Source organism: Lasiodiplodia theobromae (assembly GCF_012971845.1).
Source record: "Lasiodiplodia theobromae strain AM2As chromosome Unknown scaffold_27, whole genome shotgun sequence".
NCBI classification, from domain to species: Eukaryota; Fungi; Ascomycota; class Dothideomycetes; order Botryosphaeriales; family Botryosphaeriaceae; genus Lasiodiplodia; species Lasiodiplodia theobromae.
This window is the reverse complement of record NW_023336477.1, coordinates 139,762-159,965: the sequence shown is the minus strand read 5'-3', so window position 1 is coordinate 159,965 and position 20,204 is coordinate 139,762. Positions and strand designations below refer to the sequence as shown.

General features: G+C 53.0%; 8 protein-coding genes across 8 annotated transcripts; 3 read left to right on the top strand and 5 right to left on the bottom strand.

Moving 5' to 3' along the window:
* Window positions 1–382: 382 nt before the first annotated feature.
* LTHEOB_8478 (Cytochrome P450) lies at window positions 383–3,805 on the bottom strand (the record flags this gene model as incomplete). Its single annotated transcript, XM_035517959.1, has 8 exons — window positions 383–1,026; window positions 1,078–1,090; window positions 1,224–1,356; window positions 1,422–1,728; window positions 2,189–2,433; window positions 2,487–3,100; window positions 3,154–3,681; window positions 3,740–3,805. 8 exons carry the CDS (start codon window positions 3,803–3,805, stop codon window positions 383–385), a joined length of 2,550 nt encoding a protein of 849 aa, XP_035370184.1.
* Window positions 3,806–7,823: 4,018 nt separating this feature from the next.
* LTHEOB_8477 (uncharacterized protein) lies at window positions 7,824–8,888 on the top strand (the record flags this gene model as incomplete). The annotated part of the gene is made up of 2 exons (XM_035517958.1): window positions 7,824–7,916; window positions 7,968–8,888. The coding sequence occupies 2 exons, from the start codon at window positions 7,824–7,826 to the stop codon at window positions 8,886–8,888; spliced, it is 1,014 nt and encodes a 337-aa protein (XP_035370183.1).
* Window positions 8,889–9,516: 628 nt separating this feature from the next.
* Window positions 9,517–10,583, bottom strand: LTHEOB_8476 (uncharacterized protein; the record flags this gene model as incomplete). The annotated part of the gene is made up of 3 exons (XM_035517957.1): window positions 9,517–9,776; window positions 9,847–10,393; window positions 10,473–10,583. The coding sequence occupies 3 exons, from the start codon at window positions 10,581–10,583 to the stop codon at window positions 9,517–9,519; spliced, it is 918 nt and encodes a 305-aa protein (XP_035370182.1).
* A 1,037-nt stretch (window positions 10,584–11,620) lies between these two features.
* LTHEOB_8475 (C6 zinc finger domain-containing protein) lies at window positions 11,621–12,649 on the top strand (the record flags this gene model as incomplete). Its single annotated transcript, XM_035517956.1, has 2 exons — window positions 11,621–11,674; window positions 11,843–12,649. 2 exons carry the CDS (start codon window positions 11,621–11,623, stop codon window positions 12,647–12,649), a joined length of 861 nt encoding a protein of 286 aa, XP_035370181.1.
* Window positions 12,650–12,938: 289 nt separating this feature from the next.
* Window positions 12,939–14,150, bottom strand: LTHEOB_8474 (BTB/POZ domain containing protein; the record flags this gene model as incomplete). The annotated part of the gene is made up of 4 exons (XM_035517955.1): window positions 12,939–13,062; window positions 13,150–13,673; window positions 13,792–13,921; window positions 14,092–14,150. The coding sequence occupies 4 exons, from the start codon at window positions 14,148–14,150 to the stop codon at window positions 12,939–12,941; spliced, it is 837 nt and encodes a 278-aa protein (XP_035370180.1).
* A 736-nt stretch (window positions 14,151–14,886) lies between these two features.
* Window positions 14,887–16,309, bottom strand: LTHEOB_8473 (BTB/POZ domain containing protein; the record flags this gene model as incomplete). Its single annotated transcript, XM_035517954.1, has 4 exons — window positions 14,887–15,606; window positions 15,696–15,825; window positions 15,943–16,182; window positions 16,254–16,309. 4 exons carry the CDS (start codon window positions 16,307–16,309, stop codon window positions 14,887–14,889), a joined length of 1,146 nt encoding a protein of 381 aa, XP_035370179.1.
* Window positions 16,310–16,812: 503 nt separating this feature from the next.
* Window positions 16,813–17,884, top strand: LTHEOB_8472 (BTB/POZ domain containing protein; the record flags this gene model as incomplete). Its single annotated transcript, XM_035517953.1, has 3 exons — window positions 16,813–16,910; window positions 16,972–17,104; window positions 17,159–17,884. 3 exons carry the CDS (start codon window positions 16,813–16,815, stop codon window positions 17,882–17,884), a joined length of 957 nt encoding a protein of 318 aa, XP_035370178.1.
* A 944-nt stretch (window positions 17,885–18,828) lies between these two features.
* Window positions 18,829–19,987, bottom strand: LTHEOB_8471 (BTB/POZ domain containing protein; the record flags this gene model as incomplete). The annotated part of the gene is made up of 3 exons (XM_035517952.1): window positions 18,829–19,632; window positions 19,706–19,850; window positions 19,905–19,987. The coding sequence occupies 3 exons, from the start codon at window positions 19,985–19,987 to the stop codon at window positions 18,829–18,831; spliced, it is 1,032 nt and encodes a 343-aa protein (XP_035370177.1).
* Window positions 19,988–20,204: the final 217 nt, after the last annotated feature.

Here is a 20,204-nt window from a genome sequence, read left to right as displayed (position 1 = left end):
TTTTGTAGGCTGCGAGGCTGAGTATAGTTTCTGCCTTGCACAGCCGAACAGAAGTAAGCCCCGCAGGATAGGCGGGGCTCGGCTTGATCAGCGCCTATCACATCCGCCTACCCTTGTCCAGCTACATAAAGCCTTCCCGCATGTAGCTTTCGCTCTAACTCAAAACGACAAAATATAGATTAACTTGGCTCAGCCACAGTGAGGTGTAAAGAACCAGCCTTTCTGAGTTTGTCTCACTAGATAAGAGGACAACATTTTGGGAAGCGGGATTTACGTAGTAAGAGGCCTTGTACATAATTTTACTAAAGTCTTGTCAGTATATTGTGAGATACAAGACCCCGATTATGAGGTAATTATACCTTTTTCCAGTACATCCGAGTACTCAATGCCTTTTGAAGAACCTGTCATTCGTCTTCCACTCGTCCCAGTAGTCACATAGATGATTAACCCATCCGAAGCTTGTCATCCTGTAGCCACATTCGCACGAATGATCGCCATACCCCTTGAAAGAGAAGCTCGCGAATACTACCTTCGAGCAGCGAGGGCAACGAGCCCAGCCTTCATCGAAGCGCCCCGCCTCCGGGCCCTCCATCCGCTCAATCCATCTGTCCGCATTATGCTTGCTGACATCATCTACAATGAAATCCCAAGCGGCTCTGGTCAGGTAGTCAACAAACTCCGGTACAAGCTCGAATAACTCTTCCTTCACGTCCCCGTCGAAGCCTATCCAGAAGTAGCAATGGGCCAGGAAGTCTTTGTCTTGAAGGATTAGACACTCGTCCTCTGGAACCCAATCGTAGATGTGTCTGAGAGCGCGCGGAAAGGTCGACAGTTCGGGCAGGTAACACATGTTCATGAGCTTCTGGAAATACCTCAGCATCCGGCGCTGTAGCTGAGGGACGTCGTAGATGACTGCGACGACATAGACTTCCACGATGTGAAGGAGCGGGCCACAAGCGCTCTGTGGCAGTGCGTTGTCGTCCGCTTTTGGAAGGGTCAAGTTGTATTCGGCCGTGTAGAGGAATTCTACCAATGCCTTGATCGCGGCAGGTGGGTCTTAGAGCATCTCGACGGTACCGGTGGTACCTTCCTGCGAGATTTAGTATTAGCAGAGGCATAGTGAAAGGGTGTAGATTATATTCCTTGAGCGCGACCGAGAAGTCAGGAAGAGAAAATGAAAGTGAGAGGCGATGGTGACATGTTGTGTGATCATCTCAACTCACCTTGAACCTTCCCGGCTTGAGGGCAGTAGCGAAGAATTGGCACCGATTGCATAATAAAGTGCGATGGCAAGCCAGAGTCTCCTCATTGTTCAGGCGGATTGTCATATCGGAATTCTTTCCCGATTTGAGTAATCTTTTAATGGTGTCAGTGGCGTGCCCGCACGACAAAAGAGAAACACCGAGCGCAGAAAGCCATACGTTTTCAACTCGTGTCTCAATGACTTGAAGTTCTCTTGATCCTCATCAGACATAGCGGTCTCGATTTCTGGAAGGTCCGGCATGACAAAGGTCTTTGTAGTGTAGCAAGTTGACGAGGTGCTTGTATGGACAGGTACCCAAGTGGCTGAATCACGGGTGAGTGTGCGGGTGACGAGGGTAAGTGTTGAGTCTACGGCGAAGGTGAGCCGGGAAGGCTTAAGGTTTGCCCGGCTGGGAGTGAATGCTATGTCTTGGCACTGACAGTAGGTGACGTATTCGGCCGTAGAATGTTCCATCAGCTTGCTCACTTTCATCCTGTCAGTCCGGAATCATGGCAAAGGCGCCGAACAAGCGAACCTTCCGCGCTGCAACAAGTTGTCACCTGGGCTTTTACAAGGGAAAATAGAATCAGAATGGTCCTTCACTAAGAAATAATCTGGCGCGTAGAGCAAAGGCACTGTTTTCATGTCCAAAATGAACGTTTTGTCTGAGATGTTGCTTGTGATAGAACATATTCTTCCGAAACGCTTTCCACCTCCTCGGCTAAATTTTGCCACGGTCCAAATTCATCATTTTAAATTTTTCTTGTAGTGTAGTATCTTGTGCGAAGGGCATGAGAAAATTTTTCTACTATCCGCGGTGCTTCTTCAAAGCCCAAATCCGGACCACTACAATCCCACCCCTTGGAGGTCCCCAATCAACTAACCGCCACACATAGATGCTTATAGATGCATGATATAATGATCCAGTCCATCAAAGACCCTCACCAGCAGGTAGAACCATCATATGCTCCATCTTCGGTTTGATCAGGAAGAAGTTCTCGACCTCCATCGTCTGGCCCGGAACCAATCTCGCACCCCGAAACCTGTAAAAGAACATAGAAATGGCTATGCGCAGCTCCATCATGGCGAGGTGGATTCCCAGACAGGCGCGTGACCCCGCTCCGAAAGGCGAAAAGGCCATCTTGGCGGCTTCGGGTGAGGGGTCGTTGAGCCAACGATCTGGGTTGAATCTGTTACGCGGAAGTGAGTAACATGCATATAATGGCGGAAGACAGGTCCTTACTTTTCCGGTTCCGGCCAGAACTTCTCGTCTCTGTGAAGCGTCCAACTCTGCGTGCTCACCGTGTAGCCCTCAGGGATGTAATGCCCAGCAAGCTCAGCTCCACCTTTCGGCACGGCCCGAGGCAAGCTACCGGAAGAGGCACCCCAGATCCGCAGTGTCTCGTTGATCACAGCGCTCAGCATCGGCAGCGTCTCCAGGTTCGCATCGGTGAAGTCGCCGTTCAGCGTCGCCACTTCTGCCTCCAGCTTCGTCTGAACGTCGGGGTGGTTCAGAACAGACCATGTGATATACGAGAGGGAGAATGCCGTAGTGTCGGATCCCGCAAGTATCAGGTTTCCCGCTTCGGTGGAGATGTCGAGCTCTGTGAGCGGGAAGTCCGTTGCAGAGGTATCGGTTGCCTGGAGCCGCGCAAAGATGTTGCCGGCTTCGCTGTCCTCGGACTTGCACATGGCCACGGCACGCTTGCCGTAGTCGATCAGATAGTTGTGGCCGTGGAAAAGCGCGCGGAAGGTGGGGTGCGGGATGTGGCGGCCGATGAAGTCGAGGAGAGGAAGCTCCACCGCCATGCCCCGGCCCTTGGCTGTTGACTCGAGGACGCGGATGTAGTCGTTTTTCTTCGAAATGATGGTCAGCATATGCAAAGTAGTGTTGGTGAGATATAACCAACCTCGCCGAGATCGAGCATGCGGAAGGATTCGCCAAACATCAAGTGTCCGACGACGTCCGTAGCCAAAAACGCCCACCATTTCAACACGTCAACCTGGCCTGCGCTTCCCATCTCGCCTGCAATTCTCTCCATCGCTAGCTTGGTCTTGGATTGAATCATGCCTTCCCACCTGGCTCGGAGCTCGGTTTTGGTAAAGGCACGGGCCAGCAGCCTTCTCCTGGCAGCATGCTGCTTGGCGTCGGACATCTCGAAAATCCCAGGGACCTCGTGGTCGACAAAGCGCGAGTACCATTCGCTTTTGAGGAACCCGGAGCCGGCACGATGGATGGTGCGGCAGGCGGTGGGATCAGAGATGCTCACTTCTTCGGGCGAGATGCGGACGACTGGTCCATACTTCTGGTGCAGATCATGGATGAACAGGGTGCGCTTTCCGGATAGCAGAGCGAGTTTGAGAGGCAAGTTGGTGTATCGGGACCAGATTGGACCGGGTATATTGGAAAGAGGTGAGAGAAGGCCGCGGGATAATATCTGAATGTTGTCACTTGTTAGCCTTAGGTTAAAGAGGGAAGGGTATAACGATGCTGACCTGCAAAACCCACGTCACCGGTACGAGAAAGAGTAAAACTCCAATAATCTCAACAGACGAAGCCATGGCTCTAGACAATGAGCAGAGAGTTGGAAGTGTAATGCGGTTTAACTTCTCTGCAAGATCCTTACCTCTTTTATAGCCACATAGCCGCGCAATCAGGCCGCACTTGTATAAGGCCGAACTGCGCAATGTCCATTGGCACAGGTATGTTATTGGTCGTACTCGGGTTCGAGTTCTTAGTCATGCGATGATCGTCGCTCGACAGGGGCGGGGGAGACCAACACGATAAGCAGCACGCGCCGCACCTATTTTCCGCGACGTTTCCTCCGTTTCCTTTCTCTCTGAAACCTACCGACGATATATCAACGGCCATGGAATTGGAGACTGGTATCTGGCTCGTTCACAGACTCGACGCTCAGGAGTGCGGTTACTTGGATCTTTTTTCTCAGCAATTTTTCCACTGAGCATTATTTATCGATATAAAGTTTGGTGTTGCATCCGAGCCGAACACAACTGCATCCACACTACAAACACCAAAGTCTTTATCAACCACCACAAATAACTATAAGATATTTCTTCATGTACAGCCCGCTCAGAGGGACCTTGTGCAATTTGCACGCCACTTCGAAGCGTTACAGGCAACAGCAACATATATAAACCTTAAATTCTCGACACGTGCGAATGAAACATGGCAGCCTGCGAGAACGGAACCCAGTTGCAAGTCGCCCGGGACACACAAAGTCATGGATTTGCATGCCATTACCAGTCCAAGGCGCCGACGCAGCTGAAGGTTGAATCATGGAGAGTCCCTGAAGCCGCAGGCCAGTATGTACAGCTGACTTCGGGAAACACTCTGCACTGTGTAGGCAACCGCATAATGGAGATTGCTGCAAACTAAGACAAGGAACCCTGGCATCCTCACATTAATGGTTGCCTATGCCAAGATGCACCACGTACTTATCCCCGAGATACTTTCTCGGCCCTCGGCTTTAGTGCCAACTGACACCGCAGGGAGCACCCATCTCATTCGCGGAATGTGACCAGAAAGCCTGCACCTACCTATCGGCAGAGACGGGATGCAGATGATTGTCGAGCCGTCGTTTTTCCAGTCCGTGCCGCGATGACGGGGACCCCGTGTGCGTTAGCGCGAGGTTCTGCGTGCCGCCGCTCACGCCGCCTGAGAGGCTGGAATGATGACGACGCGGTGGCTGAAGTCGAGCCAAGGGGTGCGGGGCACGGCACGGCCCGGCGGTCAAAGAGTGGGGCTTTGCTTTGGAAGAGAGGAGGATAGTTTGGTTTGCCTCCTCGGGCATGCAACACGTGGTGAATTTGCTGGGGATGAAGTGCGTGGTGAACCATTTGGAAAAGCTCACTCCTTGTGCTTGTTTCGCTTGGTTGAGATTGGATTGCTCTTGTTGGAGGATCTAAGTACTGATCGATGAAGTGATTATCTAGAGGCTGCTGCGACTACTTATTCGCAGCCGATTGAAGAAGGACACCATAACCATCTGAAGTCTCGACATCCTCCGTGTTTCGGCTCCGACTATCTGATGTGAAAATGCTCGGATATTTCCAGTTGAAGCAAATCATGACCAACAGCATCAACGCTGCGTCGAAAACGTACAGGTAAATCTCCTTCGACAGCAGCTCTCCGTCTTGACCTTGGAGATATTCGATGAGACGAAAGACGGATCGGATGAGAATAAGCCCGCTTGAGACATATAGCATGATAATGTGAGGTCTCCATGGGATTATTAGCGAACTCTCTGTTGGGTCTGCGCGTAGTCGGTAGTCGTATAGAATGGAAGTGATGATAAAAAGGCCGAAGAAGACAAGTTGAATCACCAATCCGATCGTGATGAAGAGTTCTCCGCGGTCGACAGAAGACTTTGACTCGGCATTCGCAAGTACGACGCCACCTGTGGGAGAGGTTTGTTAGAGAAGCCCTTCATGAGCGCACTTTCTAAGCTTACCAATCACCTGGACGAGAAAAGACAGGATGTCTCCGAGAACGAATATCTTGGTCAACCAAGTTACTCTGATGAGTGACAGTTCCTCTCCCCCGGTCTTTCGAATGATCCGACCGAGGACCATATAGATCGATGCGGCAAATAAGGCTGGAGCCACTAGAGGAAGAAGAATGTTCAAAATGTACGGGACCAAGGTGCAGTCCGGGTATTCATGGGCCCCAATGGAACGTCCAACATATCCAATGACCTCGACTGGAATTTTCATCAGCTATGTAATAGGCGATGCCTTGACGAGTCGGACTTACAGATTCCGCCAACCATGAATGGAACAAAGTACCATGTACGGTGCCGTATAAGTTGGAAAAGGTGAAACGCAGTCGTACAGGTGAATAGTACAGTCAAAGTGATTGCAGCCGCCAAGCTTGGCCGATAATTTGAGTAGTACTGTGCCTCGGGAAGAGCCATTTTGAAAAGGAGAATGAGGCAAGGTGAAAGTGGTTGACGTTTTTGCCGCTGCTGAGGCTCTACAAAGATGGCGAAGGCATTAAATATACACCCGGCCACGGTGACGCGCATTTAGAAACCCGGTCGTACAGCTACACACGTCTTGCTGCGCCCCAAAATCCTGAACGCCACTTTCATTTGTTGTTATCGCTAGCAAAATAGTTCTTCAGACCATTCGCTTGTCTTTGCAGAAGGGCATGGGGGTGCACGCGCCTCTTATCGCCCCGTTACCGTGTTCGGGTCCGCGTTCGTAGAAAGAGGATCTTCCTATTGGCCCTCTTCCGAGTTCACGACGGCCCGCCCGGATCATATTTTTACAACAGATGTTAATGTGAGTAGCGCTTGTGTAGCATGGGTGGCAGTGCATGGGACTAACCGTACAAAAATACGTCGGACTGGTTCTCTGCTCCGGATCCGTATTGTGAGACAATATGCTCCGGGTACATGATCTAAGTCCACACACACACACACACTACATATATATATGTTATTTCCGTACCATCGAAACTGAGGCTAATGTGAACCACGGGCCGCCTTGTGGGGAAAGAAAGGGGTTGGAGCGGCGGGTTCCATCGGTTCGTCCCTTCGGCTCCATAGTTGGTCCCAGCAAAAAATTAAACAGTCAGAGGAAAAAATAAACAGTCAGAGGAAGCAATAACACAAAAAGAAAGCTGAGCCGATCAGGAATCGAACCTGAATCTAATGCTAACGAGTGTCTACTAGCTTACAATGAATGTTTGGCTAAGTGATCGTAGAAGCATTAATGCTAGCCATTACACCATCGGCTCTTATTGATGAATTGTGAAGTGACAGTTTACTATTATATTACCCAAAGTCAGACACACAAGGGTGAGGAGCAATAGCGCTCGCAGTGGCGCGCCCAGCTCTTGCGTCGCATGGTGCGGTGGGGGTGGCGAGCAGCGGCCTCGTCACACATATTTAACCGCATCCATGCTTTCAAGGGGTTTCATTCTTCCTCGTTTCGCAGGCCTCGACTCGATCATTTCTGTAGGATTCCATTTATTCTGTGGCCTCAGATCAAATTCGAAAGCATCGGATAACTTGATTGCCCCACATGTTCCCCCTCTCTTTCGCATTTGGACTTGTGCCAGTCTCGAATGGCTCCAAATCAGAACAAAATGTGAGCAAACTGGAAGTGCAATTCCTTTACGTTTCCGACTCCCACGAAGCAGTTTCTATGATGCTGACGTCCAACTGTAGCGTGTCGAAGAAAACCGGTCTTGCCACGAGTGTCGACAACATGCAGTTAGAGACAGCCAGAGCTCAGACGCGGCCGCAGTTCGTCAATCCGCGAACATACACGTGCAAAGGGGAAATTTTTCGGATTATTCCGAGTCCAAGATCGGTGATGATCTTCCAGATCCAACGCTTCTCCGGAGCCAATCGGAATCGGCTCAGAAGTAGAAGGTCCACGTTTGCCATGATCAAAAGAGAATACGGACCCGAATCCGATTTGGTCACTGCAATTGGTCTATGAGAAGGGGCTTTTGTGATATCATTAAGGCACACCACGCGCGTATAAGTACGACAGTCCCTTCCGCTCAGTACGAATCAATCTTTTATATCTCACTCAACTACTTAATACAATGATGATGCTTCATCTCGTGGGGGCTTTGGCCCTGGCGTGTTTTGCTACCGGCTTTGTTTTTCAACCCGACCACCACTCAACATATCTCAATGTATGAGTCAAGCAGCCCACCTGTGGAGTCCAACGCTAAATTTTTCCACAGTCTCGAGTACCTGCACGGTTTGACCTTTCAAAAGATCAAGCAGATGGCTCCTACTGGTCAAGCACCTTTCTTACGACGACTACGGGAAAGCAGTATCTCGCTGTCTCGCACGTCCTTGGCTCGCTCGGCAAATCCTCAATCTTGGAGCTGGATACCCTGCGATACTGGAACGACCTTGCCTACTCTGAGTCTTCGGACTCGAATACGACGCCCAATTCATCTGCCTTTAGCATCCGTGCTGGAGACTACGGGTTTGGTTCGGAATCAGCGGACGGAATATCCACGATGTACACATTCGGCTCCTCCGCGAACTATTCGTACAACTTCGGCCTCGAAGCCAGCTCAAAGGTGCTTCTGAACGGTGGCGGCGGCGCCATCACGTTCGGATCCGGCTACGCCAACTCCACGGAATGGGCCATCCCGGCGTGCAAAACCGGCGGCACGCTCACGTTGGAAGACGAAATCCTCCAAATCGACCCCGCAAAGTCCCTCACATGGTACGACCATCAGAAAGGCTTCGGTGCTCCGCGGAACTGGACTTGGTTCGAGCTCCACTTTCCTGATTCCTCGATCAAAGCCAGCATCTGGGCATACGACCTCCTTGCCTCTCCTTCCGCCGAGGCTCGGTTCGCAACGGTCCGAGTCGGACAAGATTCTCACTCCCTTCTTGCGTACGAGCTGACGCCGGATATGGGTGACGTCTGGAAGTCTCCCAATTCAAACATCACGTACCCTCTCAAGTGGAAGCTGGATTTTGAGAACGGCGATTATCTGTGGGTCAAGTCTATCCGCCCTGATCAAGAGATATACGGTTCGCGGCAGATTGGTGACACAGTGTATGCCGGGTTTGCCACCGTGTCAGGACGTTTTTTGGGGCAGAAGAGGGGCTTTGGCGTGGTGGAGATGATAACATTGTATTGATTGCGTTCAGTGATGGAAGGAGCCGAATATCGCGTTGGACTCCACATTATTAATTGTATGCTTTACAGTGCGCGAAAAAAGGCACACCCATCCATGTAGACTTAAATAACCAACTTCATTCACTCGTTTTAATCTAGTGTGCTTCAACAGGTCTTATATTTCACGCCTTTTTCAGGGATAGTTCACCTCCACGTGTTAATGGTTATTTCTACCTGCCGTTGCTACTTACCAATCTATTTGCTTGTTCAGCTGCCAAATTGACCATCTACGTATCACCTTGTTAAAGCACAACTCGTAAGGGAGAAGTATAACTTCATTATTTTTCAACAATACAGCAGTGACTTAGACTACCCATTGTTCAGGACGGCAACCGAGTAAATGCAATGTCAAGCAGCCCAAATGTACATTACTTAATGCGAAAGGTGATTACTCCTTCTATTTCTTATCTATAACCATTAGAGATAGAATTTAGTGTAGTACAATATATAGAACATCCATGATTTTGGAATTGGAAAACATCTCGTTTCTCGCAGGTTATTAAAGATTAGTACATGTCCAATCCGCCAAAAGAGAAAGCTACTTTTCCGTACATATATGCCTTCAAGCAACTCTCCATTCCACTCAAGGCCTAGTACAACGTTTCGTACACATACCCCAAGGTAGGGCGACGGATATCCATCAGGTCCCTGATAGACCGTGTTATGTTCCAAGTCGTGCCCACGTGTACCGTATCGTCGAGCGTCACATTGCGCCCCTTCTCATTCGCCCAGTCATTCGCAATCAGCGGCCCAGAAATATCCTTCAGCCTCGCAGGCAGATCCCTCGTCTGCCACGACCACCAAAGCCGATCCATATTGGCGTGATGGAGAAAAAACAGCGGATCGCCAGCTAAATAACTCAAATCAGCACCGATCACCCCCCATCGCACGAAAATAAAGTGAGAGACATCAAAACTTACGACTCGCCCACGCATCCGTCAGCACCCCATACAACCCGCCCACCCCCAGATGCCCCGCATTATGCACCGTCACCTCCGTCCCCTGACTAAACGCCCCAAAATCCTTATACCCCCCATCCACCGCCTCCCGCACCGCCTCCGAATTCGCAGCTTGCACGAACTGCGACGGCACGAAATCCCTCCTCACACACCACGCGTTGTACGCCGTACTCGGCCCGGGCCCCATATGGATCGTCAGATTCGCAAAGGGGCCATCAGGAATACACCCGCCGCCGCTGCGGTCGGGCAGCTCGAACGTGATGCCGCCGCCCGTAACCGGGATGCCTGGCTCCGGCGCGCCGGTGTTGCCCGGGATGTACGCGCCGTTGCCGCCGAAGCCGGTGTGCGGGTCGAAGAGCGGGGAGGCGGCGAGGGAGGAGGCAGGGGAGGAGGTGTTGGCGTCGAGGGACCAGTCCCAGTACGGCTGGCCGCCGCCGGTGAAGCCGCAGGCGAGGATGGCGCGTTCGTAGGTCCAGACGAGGAGGCGGTGGTAGGGGTAGAAGGAGCCCTGTGGTGTGGGTTAACGGCTGTGGTAGCGGGGTGGAGGGGAGGGGGAAAGGGCAGGGGGGGGGGAGGTCGGGGCTTACGACGAAGTGGGTGAAGTTTGTTTGTTGGATGTGGTCGCCTAGGAAGTCTTCGAAGTGGTTTTGGACGCCGGGGAGGCTCGTATTGGAGGTAAGGGGAGGCTTGCGCATCATGCAGTGGACTGCGCTGATGTAGGATGCTTTTTCGTCTCGGGTTAGGGATCGCCTGGTGTTTTTGTGAGCGTGGGATGACTGCGGTGCGAATGCCGTTTACCATTCTTTTCGGACAAGTGGTTTAGGGAGCACGGCGGCGTTCACTAGCCATGGTAAGACTAGGAGTGAGAAGTATAGTGCGATTTGATAAGGGAGCCTCATTGTGTCAGTTGGAGAAAGGAAAAGCTGATGTGCGACTCGATGCTGTCATGTATGATTCAAGATGAATCTGGGAGAGACGTTACCTTGGTATAAATTCTGCTTCGAAATGAGTTCTCCTTTGACATCCTCTGTATACCGAACATCCTCAAGTCCTAAGTGTGGGTATGTGCTTGTGGGGATGGTACAAAGTGGCGTCGCAATAGCGCGCTCGCACTACACGCTAGTCCGCATCGCGTATACACACAGCCTCATATCCGGCGGTTTACGGTAACAAGCGACGATGCACGAGCCACAGAGGCTGTTTGAGGATTCCGACGCGGATTCGTATAGATGCGCGCTGCTGATTCGCTCATTCCCGAAGCTCAGGCCTCGTGTCCGGATCACTTATAAGTTGCCTGCCGGAAACCTTCTTCGTACTCCTTACTATGTTAGGTGCTATTTCGAATCTTTGACGATGCAAATACGTGCTATCCGAGGAACTCGAACCGGACACAAAAAGTCCCGGAACGGGTGTGTTCGGTGCAAGCAACGGCACGTGAAGGTATCTGCATCATCCTGATCAACACTTCTCTTCTCTTTGCTGACGTTTGATTGTGCTCAGTGCGACGAGAGACGTCCCTGTGGAGACTGCCTGCGTCATGGTGAAGAATGCAGCCTGGGAACAGGCCCGGTGTCGACTACGCCGCACATTCTTCCGGCCAACTCTTCAGCCGCCCCCTCGGCTGCTACCACTTCACCGCATCCACTCACACCACTCTCTAACAACACGTCATCCCCCTCCTCCAGAGCCGCTGTCTTTCCGTCTCCGGAAAGCTCTGACGAACCCTTTTCGGACCATGTTCGGGGCAGGGATAGTGAGCAGCAACAAATCAGGTCGCGAGGCCACTGGAGTACGGACTTCCGCCTCATTCACCACTATGATACACACGTGTGGAGCACTTTTGTTCTAGACGACACACACGAAGACTGTTGGAGATATGTCATACCCGAGCTAGCCTTTTCTCACGTCGGTGCCCCACGAAAAGCCAGCTGCTTCAACCTTGCTAACCAAAAACCAGGACTTCCTCATGCACGGACTCCTCGCCATATCAGCCCTCCACTACGGCCACGTCCACCCAGAGAAGCACGACGAATACGAGCTAATCTCGAACCGCCACCAAGAAGCCGCCTCTTCACTATTCTCCTCCCAACTCCACAACCTAAACGAACACAACTGCAACGCCTTCGTCGTCCTCGCCACCCTGCTCTTCCGCATCCAAACCTTCGTCATCGCCGACTCCCACGCGCGTGGCCGCCACATCACCACGCAGCAAATCGCCCAATCCTTCATGCTCTCCCAAGGCACGAAATCCATCTTCTCCATCCCCCCCGTCTGGACCTGGGTCCGCCGCGGGCCCCTCGCCGCCGTCCTCGACCTGCCCCACACCGAACCCGCCAACACCTCTCCCCCCGGCGCCTTCGCCACGCAACTCGACCGCCTGCTCGACCTGGCGCGCAGCATCCTCGGGTCGCCCGACGCGCTCGAGCTGCGGTCCGCCTGCATCCTGGCCGTCGAATCGCTCCGCCTCACCTACGCCTTCCTGTGTGGGTCGCCGACGCCGCGGTCGGACTGCGTGTGGCTGTGGCCGGTGACGGCGCCGCCGCGGTTCCTGCAGGCCGTCGGCGAGGGGCAGCCGGTTGCGTTGGTGGTGCTGGCGCATTATGCGGTTTTGACGAGGCATTGTGAGGATTCTTGGGTGTTGGAGGGGTGGAGCGAGGCGGTTGTGGGGGCGGTGGAGGGGGCGTTGGAAGGGAAAGGGTGGGAGGGGTGGGTGGGGTGGGCGGGGAGGTGTGTGAGGGAGGGGGTTGATGTGCTTGGGGCGTGAAGGGGGAAGGTTGGGAGGTGGTGGGGCACTGCGAAGGGCTGGCGGGGACTTGGATGACTGTTGGAATCTGTTCATTTGAATTGATTGAGCTAATGAGAAGTGGAGGGCTTTTTAAAGACTCGAGAAGCTCATCTTAGAGCTTGTTTATTCACCCAATTTACCCAATTCCCGTATCTGTGTTGTAGGCTAGAGTTTCTGCAGGAAACACAAACCACCTCGTACCGTTTTCCCGACAGGGTTGTAACTCCATTCTTTCGCGGGTTAATATCAGCATTGAGTCTTCCAATGCTTAGCCATCCACAGTGTCTTCACCTCCATCACCGTCACTCTTGGTATCTCCCTCAGAGCCGCTGTTACTCTCGGTATCTTCCTCGCAGTCGATGATGACTTCGCCCTCCGCAAACCATTCCGCTCTTTTGAACCAATGAGAACAGTTGTCGCATTGTTGCGGAGCATTTTTTTTCTTTGGGAGATAGAAGTATTCCTCGATATTTTCGCACCTTCGTGGACACTCCGTGCTGCGCACCTGAATGTATCCTCCAAGATCTCCGTAGAGTTTCAGGTACCGCGCTGAACTGTTGTTATTGCGGGTCTTCCAAAGTTTCCACGCCTTTTTCTCAACATCATATGCGAAGTCCGGACATTCCACGAGCATGTCCTCCATATTGAAAAAGTACTCCAAGTCATAGTGCTCCTTAACGACGGTCTCAACGAGCTCGTCATAGAACTTGTGTGTCTCGTAGAGTTTGCCGAATTTGAGCTTGCATTCCCCGAGAGCGTTCGCAAGATCCAGAAGTGCTCCCGGCCCTTGCGAATACCAGTCCCACACGTGATCTTTAGCGACATTCGCCAGCCCCTCGACCAGGTAAGTGGCAGCGATGGTGTACACGCCCATGTGGAAGAGAACCAGATCTTGGTCTATGAGGCCATTGTCAGGATAGTCCGCCGTGTATAGGTAGCTGACCAGGGCCCTGACAGCCTCCGGGGGATCGTCGAACATCTCTATAACGCCACTGTGGGTTTCCTATGCGCATGTCAGAGAAGAACTTTGACGTTGCTCGCTCGCGAAGCGGGTCGCGCGAGAATAGAAAAGCTTGATTCGTTTGTGGCCCACTGTGCGGTGCTCATTGAACGAAACATACCTTGAATCCAGACTGTAGAGCGTTCTTGAAGAAGTCGCATCGTTCGCACACAATTGCTCGATGGCAGGCGATCTCAGTCTCGTCAGAAAGGCGGATCTTCATATCGCTGTAAGCACCTGAGTGCAAGATCCTGTTTCACATGTCAGCGAAGTGTCATGGAGGATTCAAACAAGCAGTCGGACGCATATGATGAGTGGAGGTGACAATGGTGACGCCCTCACGACGCCTTCGGCTCCTTATGACTGGCGTTGAAGTTGTTGAAAAGCCAATAAAACCGACCCCCAAAGCTGTGGCACTTACTTTCCGTGCGCATCTTTTAATGCGGTGTCCTCCCGCTCACGAAGCTTCGAGGGCTCCATGATGCCAATGACTGGGCTGAAGATGAGGTGAGGTGAAGAGTCAGGTCAAGGGTGACGCGAGCTGCGAACAAAATAAGTAGTCGGGTTGACATATCGCCGAGATAGCAGCTGCGCCCGCAGGTGCACGCGGGCACGTGAATGTCGGAGACGTTGTTACCCACATTTGTGGAAGCACGGGCTTTGTGTACCCTCCGTTTAGGGCGCCGTTCCTTCTAGAAACTGTGTCTACGCTCGCCCAGCTTCTCCCCGAGATCATAACACGCCATATACACCCTCGACTTCACCGAGGCTGCAGCCAAAAATCTGGATAGCTAGTATTGCGGCGAGCGACCGCAAAAGGCTCTATGCAGCACACTCAGGACAGTCTTCGCTGCCCCGCTTTCAAGACAAGGTTGCAGCGGCGTTCAGGCGGAGCGCCGGATGCCTAACTCTTCTGATTCTAATATTGTAAAGCTACATGCCTGCCTTAATACCGCAGAACTGCCGATGAATATTACCCTCTCTCCCTTTTCATCTGTGAAACCAACAAATTCTAGCATATCCGTTACTGCTAAGGTGTCCCGTGATCCAGGTCAGAGTGTGTTCAGACTAATTCGTTGAAGCAAAAGGCTTCCGTGTGAGCAAACTTCTCGCCTCAGTCTCCCACTCGACAACCCATAGTCCGTATCACCGCGTCCGCCGATTCTTGAGTTTCTTTCGTGTATTGAACGGCCACCAGTGACCCATCTTCCGAAATCTACTGATTGGCTTCGTCTGCAGGCTCCTGGACGAACTCCATCCACTTCTCATACTCATACCGGCGGTCGCATCCGTTGCAGCTCAGTGCCATGGGGTTTGACGTGAAGTGGGCTGTGCCGATGAATCTGTGCTGAATGAGTCTGCATTCACCGTTTGGACATTTGAAAGTGTACTTGAGTGCTCCTGAAGAGCCGGGTCCATTGAAGCGCTCAATCCACTCCGCAGACTCCTCGTTGCCGAACTCAAACCACCATTCAGCGTACTCTTCCATGAGATATTCCATGAGGTCTGGGGCCTTTTCTTCCAGTGCGTCTCCCGTATCTTTCTCCATGAGCAAGCGTCTGTGGCTTTCCGCCCAGTCCATGAACGACTCATATAGCTTATATGATTGGACCTCTGGTGACTTCCATTCTCTCACCCATCCACAATCCCAGCTGATATTGTGTTGCTCGAAAGCGCCCGCAATATCTGGGAAAGCCTCAGCGGCCGCTTCCGGGGTTTTCACGAAGTGAGCTGTTATGTATTGCGCAGCCAGCTCTTCCAGCCCAGGGATCGCGTAGGTCTTAGCCATTTTGAGTATGTCCAGATGGAAAAGAATCAGTGCAGGAACGTCTTGACCCCAATCAATGCGGTACTCAGCAGCATAGATGAAGTCGATCAGAGCCTGAACAGCTTCTGGAGGATCGTGCAACATCTTGACAAGTCCTTTCTTGTGTGCCTGGGAAAGTAGAATACGATGTTAGAAACATACTTACAACCCTAGGGTGACGGGCTGAGCGTGAATGTATTTCTTTCAGTAAAACATACCTCAGAACCGGGCTTCAGCTGATCCCGGAAGAAGTCGCATCGCATGCACATAATGATGCGATGGCATGACACTTCAGTTCCATCTCTGAGGAGTACTTGCATGTCGGAGTGCTCCCTTGTATCTCGAATGCTGTTCCTCACGTCAGCCAACCCTCGTGGATCATTACATGGTGGATGCCAAAGGATTTGAGTGTGGCAATCATGATCCGCTTGGACAAGCATCTAGGCTATTGTCATAGATACCTACATTTTGAGAGCTGCCTCCAGTGCATCTGTAGCCTTGTCGAAGGCTTCCTGATCAGGCATGATGTTGTGTCTCCAGGACTTGCTGGCAGTCCATATACTCAAGGTGAGGTCGGGACTGTTCGTGGCTCGCAAGGCGCTAGTGATGAGATGGGTGAGCGGTCGGACGCGGCAGCGGATGGGCAGCAGCGCGGACGCGAGCGTGCAGGTCTTCGGAGCAAGCCGCAGCTTGGTCAGGAAGCGCCTGACGCAAGCTAAGTCGTGTCCGAGCTTGATGGATGAAAGACTTGGTGACGGCACGCAGGAAGGCCGCACAGAGCGGAGTTGGGTTTGAGGTCGAAGGTGAGATGGCGGAGTTTTAGACGAGACATTGTTGCTGGCAGCCGAGAGCGAACCAAGCTAAGCCCGAATTGGACAGGCCATGACGGTGGTGAGTGAACAGCGGGAAGGTCCCGTCGGTTTCATGAGCTCCCGGTTGCTATGCAACACGTGACCTGGTAACACACCATCATGCACGCTCGTCATATATAGCAAGACGGAAGACACGGCGAATGATAGGAAGAATACCAAGCAAATATGCTTGACGTAGAGCTCTCCATGTCTACGAGCAGAGCCGTTATGGCAATACGCTCAACAGTTAGCATGGATCCCCAGTTAACACAGAGGCCTTCCGAGCTGAGCTCTTGTTCAAAAACACCACCATGGCGCGGGCTTGAGCACCCTCGAGTGTTAGTCTCCTCTGTTAGCAAACAATTACGTTCTTACATTCACGTCCTTTCTCTACATACTTAATCCATGCTTTGGAAATGCCTCCCCTCTCCTCTCCTCACCCGCAACACCACTTTAGTTCCGCTCTTTTGCACCCATCTCAGAAATGTCGGCGCTAACGCCCATGCTCCCCTTCTGGGGCAGCCTTCCCGAGACCGGCTGCGGCGGTGGCCCCTTCGAGCATCCGCTGCTCTATGGAGAAGAGTAAGTAACAGGCCAACCCCCCCAATCTTTTCCAGAAACCCCTTTGCTAACTTCCCTCCAGTCTATGGGAGACCGAGGCTTACAGCGACTTCAAAGTCCGCCTCAGCACCGGCCAAGAGATCGGCTGCCACCGCAGCGTCGTCTGCGCCCAGTGCCCTTTCTTCCGCCAGGCGCTGATCCCCGGCCGCTTCAAGGTACGTCGTAACCCCCCTCCCCCCTCCACCCAACCAGCTAACGCCATCTCCCAGGAGGGCTACACCCAAATCGTCTCCATGCCGCACGACCCGCCCCACGCCGTCAAAGCCCTCCTCGAATACATGTACCGAGGCGGCTACTCCGTCAACGAGACCACCCTCGACGCTCCCCACATCCTCCTCCAACACCTCGACGTCCTCACCATCGCATCCATCTACGACGTCCCCAAACTCGGCGAGCTCGCGCAGCTCTGGCTCGCGCGCACCATCAAGCACCACTTCCTCACCAGCGCCCTGCCCGTCCTCCCGGAGCTGCTGCTGTCGACGACGACCGTCCTGCCGCCGATGAAGAAGGACGCGGCGGCGCGCCGCTTCGCGTACACGCTGCGCTGGCACCTGGGCGCGCACATGCGCGTGCTGGTGGCCGACGACGACGTGTGGACGGGGATGTGGCGGCACGCGCGCGACTTCATGCGGGGACGCACGTGCTTCATGGTGTGCTGCTGGCGCGAGCGGCGCGGCGACCTGGAGTTGGCCGAGGCGTGGTTGACGCGGTTTCTGGGCGCGGAGACGGCGGCCAAGGCGTTGCGCGTTGTGAAGTGCCCGAAGGAGAGGTGTGGGGTGGAGAATGGGCTGGTGTTTACGGAGAGGTTGCCCGGGAAGAATCGCTGCTACCGGTGTGGGTGGACGAGCGAGTTGGTTGGTGGCTGGATTCTGGAGGAGGATAGGGGCGTGTTGAGCCCCGAGATGGCGGCCTGGCTCCAGGGCCCGGAGTTTTGAAAAAACGAAAAACGGATGTTCGGGGGGGGGAGCGGGTACTACTACTACTTACTTACGGTTGAAGGCTTTGTTGGATGGCCTGTTACTTAGCGAGCTCTGATGTAGCATCTCGGATTCATACGATAGGGTTGGTTGTGCTTACTTTGAACCTCCCGGGATCGAGTGCATTATCGAAGAAGGCGGCTTCGCTGCACACCATATTGCGATGGCACTTCAGCTGCGTGCCGTCGCTGAGTCGAATCGTCATGTCGCTGAACCGCCCTGTTGTGCATAGGCTTTTCATGTAATGTCAGCGTGAACCCACCGACCTGTGTGTTACATGGTTACATACTCTCGCATGAGTCTTTCGTGTTCGACCTACTTTGGTTGGTAAAACTTTCGCTCGTGCTCGTTCATGACTTCGGTGATGCCGTGCGGGCTCTGATCATGATAACCTGGCTAAGAATGCGATGGTAGCACGGTGTTTCAGCGAAGCGGCTGGGGCGAGGCGCTCGAGGCCATGGCGAGGTCGAAGGAAAATGAAGGCAGGGGGTTGGAAGGACCGGCTTGGGTGGTCGGCCTTTCCATAAGGAAAGACCGTCTGACCGCACCACTCTCAGCGTCATTTGCGCTGATTCCCTGAACTTTCCCAGCCAGGCAAATGCGCAGCATAGCTGCAGCTACCTTATTTGTCCTGCGACACCTGGTATGCAACACTGCGCCCCGGCGCTGGAGTTCCTCACGGTGGCCTCACCGCAGCTTCGCTGGTGGTAATTCATCGAATTGGATCGCAATGCACCACTCATCAGATCAAAAAGGCAAACCGGCCCAGGCGAAATCTCATATCTAAATTTCAGACACGAAAATGTTGGGGAGTCTAGAGACCTTTGTCATTTGCTATTCTATCTCTAAGTAGCCCTTTCGCACCCCACACTCTGATGACATGACCTCAAGTTTCCCAGCAATTAGCCGCGGCTATTTTTCTTCTTCGTCGCCTTCCTCTTTACCTTATTCTCCTTCTGCTGCTTCTTTGCCTTTCTTTTCTTCTTGTTCTTCCTCTGATTGTCCTTGGTGACATCAAAGTATTCATCGCTGGGCGCCCGGCCACCGCCGCACGCACCGTACCAGTAGTAGCCCCGGCATTTGATCATCGCCGGCTTCACCAGCCCCAGTGCTGCCTCCTGAACGAGTCCGCATGACGGACACTTCATGTGGTGAATCACCATTCCGACAGAATGCTCGCCTCCAAGGCGATCGAGGAACATTCCAGACCCACGGCAGCTCAGCAGAGGCCAGCGGTACTCGGATTGCGACTGGAGAGCTGCAATGAAGTCGGGGGCCTGTTCGTGGAGCTTGGTCCACACATCATCTTCGATGAACGCCTCCATGTAGTTCACGGAAGACCAAACAAGTTCCCCGGCGCTCTTCATCCGGTTGTCCAGCACATCCAGCAACTCGAAAACGAGGAACATGTTATCCTTCATGTAATTCCAACGGTTTCTGATCAGATAGGTGAGCCTGTTATCCACATTCTCGTGGAGCTCATCAAGCATGTAGATTCGCGCGATGTCGAGCATGTCCAGGTGGTGGAATACCTCATCCACGAAGTCGAGCATGTCCAGATGATGGAATATCTCATCCGCGAAGTCGAGATCCGTGAAGCAGCGATCCGAGGGTACAGTGTATCTGAACATGTAGAAGAACTCGATCATGGCTCTGACGGCTTGCGGTGGGTCGTTCGGTAAGCTGATTACTCCTGTAAAGCTCTCCTACGGGGACTTGTTAGTTGCAGCTCGACACTAAGGGTATGATGTGGTCGGCTGGGAAGTAAGATGTACTTACCTTGAAGGTTCCGGGCTTGAGAGCATTTCTGAAGAAAGCGCTTTGGCCCTCCAGAACTTCTCGATGGGCGCGCAGTTCGGTGCCATCACTTAATCGAATTGTCACATCGGTGGTGTCCAATCCATCCCGTCCTTCCTCATATAGTCTGTTGACGCAGTTGTTAGCGCGGGCCTTTTCACTCAGACTGCAGTAAACTCACTCCTCGTTGCGGATCCTGAGATCCCAGCGTTTACGCCTCTCCTCACGCTCCTCTTGATCCCGCGCTTCACGATCCGGGTCCATAGCTTCGGTGGTGCCTAGTGGGCGCTAATGTCGAGCCGACCAAGGCAAGGTGGAACGAAGATGCAGAGAGGAGGGTGGAAGAGGGACAGGCTCCGGTGGGTGACTTTTATAGGAAGAATCTCAGACTACATCTGTCGCCATCAGTTGCGCCGGACGACCGTACCCGGCCCGTTCATCCCGCGACAGCTTCCATGAGGTGTTATGTCCATGGGGTATC